The 13032-nt window shown below is 45.1% G+C and overlaps 1 protein-coding gene across 2 annotated transcripts in view; it reads right to left on the bottom strand.

Moving 5' to 3' along the window:
- Positions 1 to 8418: 8418 nt before the first annotated feature.
- Positions 8419 to 13032, bottom strand: part of zgc:109986 (uncharacterized protein LOC553566 homolog) — a 13851-nt gene continuing 9237 nt past the window's right edge. Inside the window, exons 3-8 of one of the 2 annotated variants that reach the window (XM_056295868.1) lie at positions 12916 to 13032; positions 12677 to 12798; positions 11035 to 11145; positions 10817 to 10923; positions 9166 to 9256; positions 8419 to 8974 (exon numbers count right to left, since the gene is read on the bottom strand). The exon at positions 12916 to 13032 is cut by the window's right edge and continues 34 nt beyond it. In XM_056295868.1, coding sequence (XP_056151843.1) covers positions 8861 to 8974; positions 9166 to 9256; positions 10817 to 10923; positions 11035 to 11145; positions 12677 to 12798; positions 12916 to 13032 — 662 coding nt within the window. In that variant the 3' untranslated portion in view covers positions 8419 to 8860. Of the gene's footprint in view, positions 8981 to 9165; positions 9257 to 10816; positions 10924 to 11034; positions 11146 to 12676; positions 12799 to 12915 lie in introns of both variants that reach the window. The other variant, XM_056295867.1, reaches the window with a different exon arrangement.

The raw sequence follows: 13032 nt of genomic DNA, 5'->3' as shown, positions 1-13032 counted from the left end.
TTGGGCCACTTTCATTCTTCACCTGCAACTTTCCCACAGCTGTTGAACGCACCACCATAGTGTATGGCCGCCAGACAGCAAGTGGGCGGGGCTTTACTGTCGTTCCTAACATTGATTGCTTGCCTATCCCGCTCCTCTGTGACACACAGCCAATGGGAAGCTTGCAAATGCGAGATTACGTTAAATAGGCGGGACCTGTAGAAGACGGCGTCATGATGACGTAACTGTGATCGTAAATTCAACAAACGAAGTGGTGTCTTTCTGTGTTTAATATCCTCCCTTATCTCCACACTGTGTGTGGACATCGATAGTGCTCGAAGTATTTGGCAATGTACCTTATGGACACGTTCACACTAGTAGAAGCAAGAGTCCCTACTAAAAACCAAACTAGACACAAGAAGACCAGGAGCTGGTCATGGTCAGTGTCTTGATGCATGCTCGGTAACCCAGGTGAGGAAATGACAGAAAGTGGAGTCAGGTCACCTGGACACAACGTCTGCAGAGGGACATGTTTCATCTCTCATCATCTGTGTGGCAGAGCCCAGAAAGACAGAGCCCAGAAAGACAGAGCCCAGAAAGAGCTGCGTCAATGGCGGCTCAGAGCGCGAGAGGGTCGCGTGGGCCACGTGGCCATCGAGTAATTCCAAACCAAGCTTGGCGGGTCATTTAAATGAACTGCTTAGCCGCGATTTCTGGTCACTACAAACCAATATTTTCAGAAGGTTACATTTATATATAGATATATAGATATATTCCAACGTGACACACATTCTATATGCACTGCTTGGAACTATCCGGGGCTCCCACGATCCGCCATTGCTGTTAAATAACTGGCCCGTTGACGCTACGGAGTTGACGTAACTCCCTCTTTGTAGGGCTCTGCTGGGAGTGACTCTTCGGTCTAAACTGACTGCAGGTGTCCCACCCTTATAAACAATACGGGGCATAACGACCCAACCCAACAGCTTCATATGCAAATTGCGGGGACCATTAACTAAACAATGCCCATGTGTACTATTCACAGAGGATTGGGGGAATAGTTGCAATGGCAGTATTGTGCAACACAGGAGAGCTAAGACGTCAGGCCAGGACTCCAGAGTCTACACCAGCAGAGCCGTGTGTATGCAGGTTCTCTTTCCAGTCCCACTCCACACCAGCTGATTTCGCGGGTTGCAAGAAAAACCTACATACACACGGCTCTCCATGGCACATAGTTAGCCACCGCTGGTCTACACCATCTACAGGCCAGTGGCCACTCTTTCAGGGACACGAATGTGCACATCCATGGATGTATTATAGTAGAAGACACCAGATCTAAAAATGGCACCTGTTCATTCCTGTGAGAATTGCTCGCCTTATTTCCCCTTGCCTGGCACATAAACCGAAAAAGTTTCTAGCTTCCGGTTTACTTCCGGGTACATGCAGCCCACTGAATTCGCGTCTTAAGCTATGACGTAGGCACGTCCCTGTTGCGTAGGCGCGCGCGCGCGAATTTGCTTCCGGCTCCATCGACTTGTTGACAATATGCCTCACTGCTGTGTCCCCCTTTGTTTAAATCGATCAGAGAGTAAAACCGAGACCAAACTGTCTTTCTATCGCTTTCCTCCGAAAGACAAAGATAAGAAGAGGTGGCTGCAGTTAATACGGTAAGTTGCTATTGAAGAAATGCATTGAAAATCGAAGTTTGGCGCCGACTTTTGTGCTAAGTGCAGACTAGCTACCCTGCACTGCAGACTAGCTACTACTGGTAGCTACCCTCTTGTTACCGAAATCCACGTTACATACTAGACAGGTATTTAGATTTTTAGCTAATTCAACAAGCGAGGATCAATATATGTGCTTTTCCATATGTTTTTCTGCTCAATAAGGCTTTAATCAGAGTGTAGTGGAGCGTAAACAAGCATCGGTTAGCCACTTATGTTGTTACTACTACAACCCTGTCTGTGAAGACATACAGTTACTGTAAGCAAGCATTATGTCAGCTACACACTCGGAAAACTGCATTATTCTATGCATTGTTAGCCCATGATTATCTAAAACGAGATGATGCATCTCAAGGGGATTATCATTAAAGAGACTTGGAGTAAATGCATGAATAAGCAGGGGTACATAACGTTAGATAGTCCAGGTGAATGTGCTGTTTCTGCCTGTTTTGTTACAGTAGTTTCACTTCTGACTTTTCCCATATAAATCAAACAATGAAACTTCATATCTACAAAAAATAATGTTTCTGTAGGGAGACTGACATCTAATTCTAAAGCCTTACTATGTAACCTTTCCTTTATGAAAAGGCTATGAAAAGGCTATAATATTTGCCCCCCCCCCAAAAAAAATCTGTATTGTATAGTATGTGAATACAATATAACTTGCCCAATCTGTATGGTAGACTGTTTGTATAATATCATTATACAATCTTTACAGTAGAGTATGTTAACACAATAGAAATTGTGTTTTAAATAATTGATGGTTAAAGTGGCATTCTTTAACTTTTTTTATAAAAAATAAAGTTGATTTTGGTCACAATTTACCACTATCTTTCACTGAAGGAGGTAACAGAGGACTGATTTAGCCTATTTCCCATTCACAAATCCTTCACCATCTGTTACAATGCCCATGTTTGTGACTGTGTCTAACCAGACACAGACACAAAAATGGGCATTGTAGCAGATGCTGAAGATTTCATGAATGGGAAATAGGCTGAATTAGTACAGTGTTACCTCCTTCAGTAAAAGATAGTGGTTAATCTTGACCAAAATCAACTTTATTTCTTATCGAAAAAAGTTAAAGAATGCTACTTTAATTGTTCAAATCCAGGGCAGACGATAAGTTACAATGCAGCTTCAAGTTTTCATTGCCAATCATTTCTAAATCTCTCATTCTTTTTTTTTTTACAGGCGTGATGGCTTTACACCAAGCCCCTGCTCAAGGGTGTGCAGTTGGCATTTTCCAAATGGCAAAGCTGCTGGCCCATCACGTTTTGCTTGGAACGAGGGGAAGACTTTCCCAGGCCACCTCAGCCTTCCACACAAGAAGAGAAAAACAGTACCACTCCCTCCCAGTGGTGAAGAAGGGACAAATGAACTTGAATTACAAAATTCTGACATTGCAACCGCAGAGCCCCCTAGTACTTCAGACAACCCAACCGCAGAGACCCCTAGTACTTCAGACAACCCAACCGCAGACACCCCTAGTACTTCAGACAACCCAACCGCAGACACCCCTAGTACTTCAGACAACCCAACCGCAGACACCCCTAATACTTCAGACAACCCAACCGCAGACACCCCTGGTACTTCAGACAACCCAACCGCAGACACCCCTAGTACTTCAGACAACCCAACCGCAGACACCCCTCGTACTTCAGACAACCCTTTTAACAGTGTTGCGCTGCTAGAGATAGAGGTTGACATGTTGAGAAGAGAGAATGAAAAATTGAAAAGAGAATTGGAGAAACAAAAACAGACCTTTTCCTTCAGCCAAATATCTTCCAATCGTGTCAAAGTAAAATATTTCACTGGCTTACCAGATGTTGCTACCGTCCTGGTTTTGGAAGCACTCTTATCTAAGTTTGAGCTACAATATCATTCGAATTGGACAGTCCAGTCTATGCCACTAGTCGATCAGTTGCTACTGACTTTGATGAAGCTCAAACTTAATTCTGGTCATGAAGACCTTGCAACCAGGTTTAATTGCAGTACAGCCACAGTTACCAACATTTTTATCACCATTGTCAGTGCCCTGTATGACATTTTATATGCTGGTATGCTTGAGAACAACATCCCCTCCATAGAGAAGAACCAGGCATCGTTGCCAGAGTGTTTCCGTCCATTTCCTAACTGTAGGATTGTGCTCGATTGCACAGAGTTAGCAGTCTCCAGGACAGAGAGGCTTGACAAACAGAATCATTTATGGAGCCAGTACAAAAAACGGACCACACAACACACAAAGCCTTAATAGGTGTGGCTCCTAATGGAGTGATAACATTTGTCAGTGACTATTATGGTGGAAGTGCCTCAGACAAGGCTATTACATTAGATTCTGGAGTTCTCAATCATCTATGCCCAGGAGACATGGTGATGGCAGATAAAGGCTTCACAATCCGGGACATCTTGCCAGAAGGGGTTTCACTCAACATCCCGTCTTTCCTTGTTAATGGACAGTTCACACAAGAAGAAGTTAAGAAAAACAAACTCATATCCAGTGCTAGGATCCATGTGGAGCGCTCCATTCAGAGGTTGAAATTGTTCAACATTTTGGACAATATCCCATATCAGTTCACTAAAAACATAAACAAAATACTGAAAGTGTGCGCGTGTCTTACCAACCTACAAACACCAATTCTTCGGGAAATAGCATGAAATGACTTGAATAAATGTAAGCAGAATCAGATTCATGTATTTATACTTTTAATAAAGTAATACTGAATTAAGAACACTGCTTGATTTTTTTAATCAAAACACATTTGTAACAAAATGCATAGTGCAAAAACTAATGTCACTGTAAAAAGTATAAAATGCAAAACATCAACATTGGTAACAAAATGCATAGTGCAAAAACTACTGTCAACGTAAAGAAGAGGATCACCATATGATGAATACAACATTTAAATATGCAAATTTGCATATTTAAATGATAATGATGTACCGTGCATGTTCACATCATGTATACTTTACATTACTTAACCACTTATCCAACCCATATGGTTGGACAGAGTCCTTCAGGGCTCTAACTAAGTGTCTTGTGTTTTATGTTATTATGTTATGCTCTCCTCGAACCATCACCTTAACGTGGTGGAGAGGTTTGAGTGACCCCATGAATCCCGAGAGCTATGTTGTCTGTAGCCTTGCGCTACTGTAGGGTCACACATGGCAAACTGGTCTAGGAGGGAACAGACTAAGAATGGTTCAAGAGCTGTGAGGGGTTGTGCCCCACAGTCCTTAAATACGCACAAAGGTTTAAATTTGATTAATTTGATTAATTAAATTTAATTAAAACCCTTGGCAAACTCGTCTGAGGATGACTAAATGAATGCTGGGGTTCATGTGGTTAAGACCATTCTTCTAATATTACATGTTTCCAAACATTTTGGACAAAATAGAACATTTTACATCAAGGTGCCCAGAGATTTCCTGGTGCCCAGCTGACCTGTATCCAACGTGGCCTATAACGTTAATAAGAAACAGATCGTAGCACACATGGTAGCCCTAAAATGGCTGTGATCTTACATGTAAGTCTATATTTCATTAATTCCTAATATGTATTTTAAATTCATTAAACCTTTACAGCGTTACAGTATGTACGATCATAGCCATTCTGGAGCTAGACACATGAAAAGCTAGCCTTGGATCCAAGAACGTCAGAGTTATTTTAACAAGTCAAACGTCGGAAAACAATTATCTACCGACAAAATAAAGCACTGGCAGTCTTTATCCAAGGCTTATGAATCGCCAGTAAACGTGGGATATAACATCAGAAGCCAGAATACCCAACATTACCAAGCTAACGCTAGCTAACCCTGTTAGCTCACTCACCTCAACCTGATAAACTTTCTGTTTCATGGAAGCCTGTACCTTGCCTTTTATAATGCCCCCTGAAACATTTACGTTCACAACTCTATCTGAATTGAAAGCATTGAGACCCTTTTTCACCCTGAGAGGTTCGTCTTTAAAAAAAGACGTTAATGTAAATATATTTACGGGTTCAGACATATTGTTTTGAGTGGAAAATAATGCAGTGAGATTCCCCAAGGCACCGGAAGTATAACCCCGCCCACACGTGACGTCGCGTCGTGACGTCGTGCTTAAGAGCCGATGCGCAGTAGTGTTACGCCCACCATGCCTCTAGGCTATGAGAAGGAGCGAGTAGCCTCCGGGATCCGGGCTGCGTCATTTATGTGTCATTTATTCACCTTTGCCTTTTGAGTTTTGCTCACCCGAACAGCGTTTGGTTAACCTAGCAAAGACCCTCGTTCCCGAGACGCAACATGGCCGCGCGTAGAGCGCGCGTACACAGCCGTGACGTCATACAGGGAAAAAAGATTTTCTGGGCTTTAGAACATTTTAAAAAAGATTAAAACCCCATGGCTTAAAAATATACAAAACAAAGAGTAATAATTGACCATGTATATAGCTGCATGTGTCCTGTCAACAGTTTTACAGGCGTCTCTTTTACAATGGGGGTCTATGGGGAAGATGCTTTTTTGGCCGCAGGGGATTTCTCGCTGCAATACCGCGAGTGGCCACCGGAGAAATTGGCTGCAAGGCTGAGCAGCGGCGCCGCATCCAGCTCTACTACAGCCATGGCTTGAACGGGGAGTCAAAGAGGCCGTCTATGTGAACGGGCGGGGGGGCGGGGCTAAGAGTACATCTGTCACCATCTTACAATGCTGTGATTGTAAACATTCCCAAATCCTCTGTGAATAGTGCACATGGCCATTGTTAAGTTAATGCTCGTTAATGCTCACGGCAATTTGCATATGAAACTGGTGGTTGGTTTCGGTCGTTATGCCACTGTATTGTTTATAAGTATTGTTTATAAGTATTGTTATGCCACTGTATGGTTTATAAGTATTGTTATGCCACTGTATGGTTTATAAGTATTGTTATGCCACTGTATGGTTTATAAGTATTGTTTATAAGTATTGTTATGCCACTGTATGGTTTATAAGTATTGTTATGCCACTGTATGGTTTATAAGTATTGTTATGCCACTGTATGGTTTATAAGTATTGTTATGCCACTGTATGGTTTATAAGTATTGTTATGCCACTGTATGGTTTATAAGTATTGTTATGCCACTGTATGGTTTATAAGTATTGTTATGCCACTGTATGGTTTATAAGTATTGTTATGCCACTGTATTGTTTATAAGTATTGTTATGCCACTGTATGGTTTATAAGTATTGTTATGCCACTGTATGGTTTATAAGTATTGTTATGCCACTGTATGGTTTATAAGTATTGTTATGCCACTGTATTGTTTATAAGTATTGTTATGCCACTGTATGGTTTATAAGTATTGTTATGCCACTGTATTGTTTATAAGTATTGTTATGCCACTGTATTGTTTATAAGTATTGTTATGCCACTGTATGGTTTATAAGGCTGGGGGTACCTGCAGTCAGGTGAGACTGGAGAGGTCACTTAGATGAGTGATGAAACGTTTCTGTCAATAAACGTTGTGTCCAGATGAACTGATTCAACTTTCTTGGACAGTCATTGTCAGGAAGTTGGTACTTAATCATCTGGTAAAATGATGGAGTTGACCTTCTCAGCCATAAAGAAGCAGCATTCAGGATATTTCTTTTAACTTTATCAGGGAAGAAGATCCTGAAGGCAAGTCATCTGGCCAATCATAAACTAGCCAGAAGTCTAGTGTAGTCCAGCAATCAACTCTCCAGTGTGAGTGTGTGGAACTGTATGTCTGTGCATGCTCAATAAGCCAGGTAAGAAAATCAAAGAAAGGTGAATCAGGTCATCTGGACACAACATTTATTGACAGATACGTTTCATCACCATCATCTTATGCCCCTTTTCCACTACATGGTCCCGGCTCAACTCGACTCGACTCGCAGAGTGTCGTTTTCCATTACCGTAACAGTACCCCTCAGTGTAGCTGGTCTGCATTGATTTTGGTACCCGCTCCAGTTTTTTTTGGAACTGTGACAAAGGTGGTACCAGAAAAGTAGTAACAGATGCCAAAATGCCAGCACTTTCCAGTAATGGAAACCGAAAAGGTCGAGTCGAGTCGAGCCGGCACCATGTGGTGGAAAAAAGGGCATATGTGAGTGACCTCTTCAGTCTAAACTGACTGCAGGTGTCCCCACCCTTATGAACAATACAGTGGCATAACGACCCAAACCAACGACCAGTTTCATATGCAAATATGGGTGTGGCCATTAACTAGAGTTACAATGGCCATGTGTACTATTCACAGAGGACTGGGGAATGGTTGCAATCACAGCATTGTAAGATAGTGACAGATGTACCCTTAGACTCCCCCCCCCCCCCGGTTCAGGGATGGTCGTTCCCTCTTCACATAGATGGGTTCTTTGACTCCCTGTTCAAACCAGTGTTCCTCCCTATCGAGGATGTGCACATCCTCATCCTTGAAAGAGTGGCCACTGGTCTCTAGATGGTGCAGACTGTGGAGTGCTGGCCTGTAGATGGTGTAGACTGTGGAGTGCTGGCCTGTAGATGGTGTAGACTGTGGAGTGCTGGCCTGTAGATGGTGTAGACTGTGGAGTCCTGGCCTAACTTGTTAGTTCTCCTGAGTTGTGTCATCCTCTTGGCCAACATCTGTTTAGTTTCCCCAACGTACAAGTCACCTACAGTGACTTACACATACTTAAGTGCCAGGAGAATTGCCATGACTTGTACAGGAAATTCAGTTCATAGCTTGGACAAACTCTGTCACTGAGGGAAAACAATTTATTAGGATATCAAAAAACAAAAACAAAAACAGATCCAGTTCAGGGATAATTAAAGGTAAAAATGTTACTGTAAAATTTCCATGTCTTTAATCTCGCTAACCTAGCTAGACGGGTTAACTTGGCGAAGACGTCCACCATCAGTGTATGAACGTGTGTGTGAATGGGTGAATGTGAGGCGTACATTGTGAAGTGCTTTGAGTGGTCTATAGACTAGAAAAGCACTATATAAATGCAGTCCATTTACCATTTAAGAGGTAAAGTCCTCAGGTCAGGCATAACTTGTTGACTGGAAGTAGTAATCAAACCATCTTCCTCCTCAGTTTTTCACCAGGAGCAGACACAATGTTGAGGGCTGCAGGGACCTGATGTTCATTTTCCATTTCAAATTATTTTCCTGGCTTTTCATCTCCAACACCGAAGAGTTGATGGTCAGAGCACCCTGTACAGGTGAATCTCTCTCAGGGAGCCTGAGTCGCAGTTCTTCCCCAGGTAGATGTCATAATCCAGGGGAACCTCCTCCACCCACTGGCCAGTATCTACAACCTTCCCCTGGAAACAGTTAGATTTTCTACAGACATTTCTCAGAGGGCGAGCAGTGACTATAGAGAGAAGCATCTCCTTATTAACATACACCACATTTTGATTTGCTCAACATTAGCTTTGTTTGAAGTATTAACAGATGATCTTCTAGCTGTGTGAGTGCATGTAGTACATCAGTGACATGTCTTATTTACCTGCAGAGCAGAGAGAGATTCCTGCAGGCTGGGCACAGTCACCAACAGAGAGCCTCGCTTCCGAAAATGATGGACAATAAACTGCCATGCTCTGCAAACAGCCACAGACAGAAGACAACCACCATACTTACACTGTGTGTGTGTGTGTGTGTGTGTGTGTGTGTGTGTGTGTGTGTGTGTGAGAGAGAGAGAGACAGAGCGAGAGAGAGCGAGCGAGAGAGCGAGCGAGAGAGAGCGAGCGAGAGCAAGAGAGAGCGAGAGCGAGAGAGCGAGTGAGAGCGAGAGAGTGAGCGAGTGAGAGCGAGAGAGCGAGTGAGAGAGAGAGAGCGAGCGAGAGAGCGAGTGAGAGAGAGAGAGCGAGTGAGAGAAAGAGAGCGAGCGAGTGAGAGTGAGAGTGAGAGAGCGAGCGAGTGAGAGCGAGCGAGTGAGCGAGTGAGAGAGAGAGAGCGAGTGAGAGAGCGAGCGAGAGCGAGCGAGTTAGCGAGTGAGAGCGAGAGAGCGAGTGAGAGTGAGAGAGCGAGCAAGTGAGAGCGAGTGAGTGAGCGAGTGAGAGAGAGAGAGCGAGAGAGCGAGCGAGCGAGTGAGAGCGAGAGAGCGAGCGAGTGAGCGAGTGAGAGCGAGAGAGCGAGTGAGAGAGAGAGAGCGAGCGAGAGAGCGAGTGAGAGAGCGAGTGAGAGAAAGAGAGCGAGCGAGTGAGAGTGAGAGTGAGAGAGCGAGCGAGTGAGAGCGAGCGAGTGAGCGAGTGAGAGAGAGAGCGAGCGAGTGAGACAGAGCGAGAGAGAGCGAGCGAGAGAGCGAGCGAGAGAGAGCGAGCGAGAGCAAGAGAGAGCGAGAGCGAGAGAGCGAGTGAGAGCGAGAGAGTGAGCGAGTGAGAGCGAGAGAGCGAGTGAGAGAGAGAGAGCGAGCGAGAGAGCGAGTGAGAGAGAGAGAGCGAGTGAGAGAAAGAGAGCGAGCGAGTGAGAGTGAGAGTGAGAGAGCGAGCGAGTGAGAGCGAGCGAGTGAGCGAGTGAGAGAGAGAGAGCGAGTGAGAGAGCGAGCGAGAGCGAGCGAGTGAGCGAGTGAGAGCGAGAGAGCGAGTGAGAGTGAGAGAGCGAGCAAGTGAGAGCGAGTGAGTGAGCGAGTGAGAGAGAGAGAGCGAGAGAGCGAGCGAGCGAGTGAGAGCGAGAGAGCGAGCGAGTGAGCGAGTGAGAGAGCGAGTGAGAGAGAGAGAGCGAGCGAGAGAGCGAGTGAGAGAGCGAGTGAGAGAAAGAGAGCGAGCGAGTGAGAGTGAGAGTGAGAGAGCGAGCGAGTGAGAGCGAGCGAGTGAGCGAGTGAGAGAGAGAGCGAGCGAGTGAGCGAGAGCGAGAGAGCGAGTGAGAGAGCGAGAGAGAGTGAGAGAGCGAGCGAGAGCGAGCGAGTGAGCGAGTGAGAGCGAGAGAGCGAGTGAGAGTGAGAGAGCGAGCAAGTGAGAGCGAGTGAGCGAGTGAGCGAGTGAGAGAGAGAGAGCGAGAGAGAGAGCGAGCGAGTGAGAGCGAGCGAGTGAGCGAGTGAGAGAGAGAGAGCGAGAGAGAGAGCGAGCGAGTGAGAGCGAGCGAGTGAGCGAGTGAGAGAGAGAGAGCGAGTGAGAGAGCGAGTGAGAGTGAGAGAGCGAGAGAGCGATACAGGCTCTTACTTTATTTGGTCACTGGGTTCCATGAAGAACTGGAAGACGTTGTTCATAACTAGAACGTCAGCAGTCTGGACCAAGGCGCCCTGACTACACACATCAGCATGAAGTACCTGGAGAGCAACAGGATGACTGGGCTTTAGAGGCCATTCTCCTCCACTTCAGTGCTGTGTTCATGCTTTTAATAGCAGACGTCAGGCTTGCTCTGTCAGGGGACACAGTACCTGGATCCGGTCTGAGAAGCCGTACTTCTCTACAGCCATCTTCTGTAGTCTGACAAAGTCCTCTGTGATCTCCACCCCCACCAGCTGGGCTGCTGAACTGTACAGGTAACCCTCCAACACACATACACACACACACAGGTCATTACTCTCTTCACAGTACATATATTTTGTGACTGTACTTCAGTTATTTTGGAAATGTATGTACTTAAATCAAGTATTTATATTTCAGTCAGTCAACTTCACTTCTATGTCCTTTTATTTTTACTTAGGTACATTTTTCCTAATGCCCTTGTTACTCACTACTACATTTACTACCACCACTACTACTAGTAGTACTATTAATATGACTACCACTACTACTAGTACTACTTTTAAAACTACTACTACTACTACTACTACTTTCAGCTGCTCCCGTTAGGGGGCGCCACAGCGGATCATCCGTTTCCATCTCTTCCTGTCCTCTGCATCTTCCTCTGTCACACCAGCCACCTGCATGTCCTCCCTCACCACCTCCATAAACCTCCTCTTTGGCCTTCCTCTTCTCCTCTTCCCTGGCAGCTCCATATTCAGCATCCTTCTCCCAGTATACCCAGCATCTCTCCTCCACACATGTCCAAACCATCTCCATCTTGTCTCTCTTGCTTTGTCTCCAAACCGTCCAACCTGAGCTGTCCCTCTAATATACTCCTTCCTAATCCTGTCCTTCTTCATCACTCCCAGTGAAAATCTTATCATCTTCACCTCTGCCACCTCCAGCTCCACCTCCTGTCTTTTCATCAGTGCCACTGTCTCCAAACCATATAACATAGCTGGTCTCACCACCATCTTGTAAACCTTCCCTTTAACTCTTGCTGGTACCCTTCTGTCACACATCACTCCTGACACTCTTCTCCACCCACTCCACCCTGCCTGCACTCTCTTCTTCACCTCTCTTCTGCACTCCCCGTTACTTTGGACAGCTGACCCCAAGTATTTAAACTCAAATGCCTTTGTCACCTCCACTCCTTGCATCCTGACCATTCCACTGTCCTCCCTCTCATTCACACATAGGTATTACGTCTTGCTCCTACTGACTTTCATTCCTCTTCTCTCCAGTGCATACCTCCACCTCTCCAGGCTCTCCTCCACCTGCACCCTACTCTCACTACAGATCACAATGTCATCTGCAAACATCAATTAATGCTCAACTAACATAGTAAATACATCTCAAAGCACAAATGTCTGGCTGGTTTTATCTTCAGTTTAAAAGTTCATTATAACTACTGTGGTTACCTGAGTACTTTTAATACTAGATATTGTAGATCTTTTTCTGTAGTAGTATTGTATTAGGAGACTTTGGTCTTTCCTTTTACAGAAGTGGGTATCTTTATTTTAATTCAAGTAAGGCGTTGGGGTAACACTGCTCATGTGTGCAGCATCAAGCTGCGAGCCACAGCACTGATGAAAAACGTTCAAATGTAATCCTTGTTTTTCAAGACAGTTGCTTTAAAATGGCAACTGCATTCATTCAGTAGAACCCCAACTCTGCAGGAGTGTAATGAATGCTGGTGTATTGGACCCTGCTTCAGAGAACTGATTTCCACGTGCATTCTGTTTCCCTTGACTCTACTTATTCTGTTTAACCCGTCTGGGCAGTAGATACCGCGTAAAGCACAGCTCCCAGCCTGGATCCCACATCCAGCAGCAGCCGTCCTGTCAGGTCTGGGAGAACCCTTTGGAAGAGGAACTGGAGCTCAGGGATGGAGAAGGAGTGGGATATAAAGTCTGCAGGTTGAAAGAGAATCAGAGAACAGAATGTTTCCGTATATTAGAACATGAACAAGGTAATACGCAGTGCTGCTTTGCATGATCGGATAGTCGATATGTGGTGTGCGGTCTGACCCAGAGCAGCGGTGCTACGGGAGCCACAGCTCAGACAGAAACAGCGACTCAGCTTCCCCTCCTCACACAGCACATCCACCTGCTCCTCGTCATACAGGAAACTGTCCACATGGACCG

The sequence above is a fragment of the Lampris incognitus genome, chromosome 16 (assembly GCF_029633865.1).
Source record: "Lampris incognitus isolate fLamInc1 chromosome 16, fLamInc1.hap2, whole genome shotgun sequence".
Classification (NCBI taxonomy): domain Eukaryota; kingdom Metazoa; phylum Chordata; class Actinopteri; order Lampriformes; family Lampridae; genus Lampris; species Lampris incognitus.
Note: the sequence above shows the minus strand (reverse complement) of the source record. Positions and strands in the feature narration are given on the sequence as shown.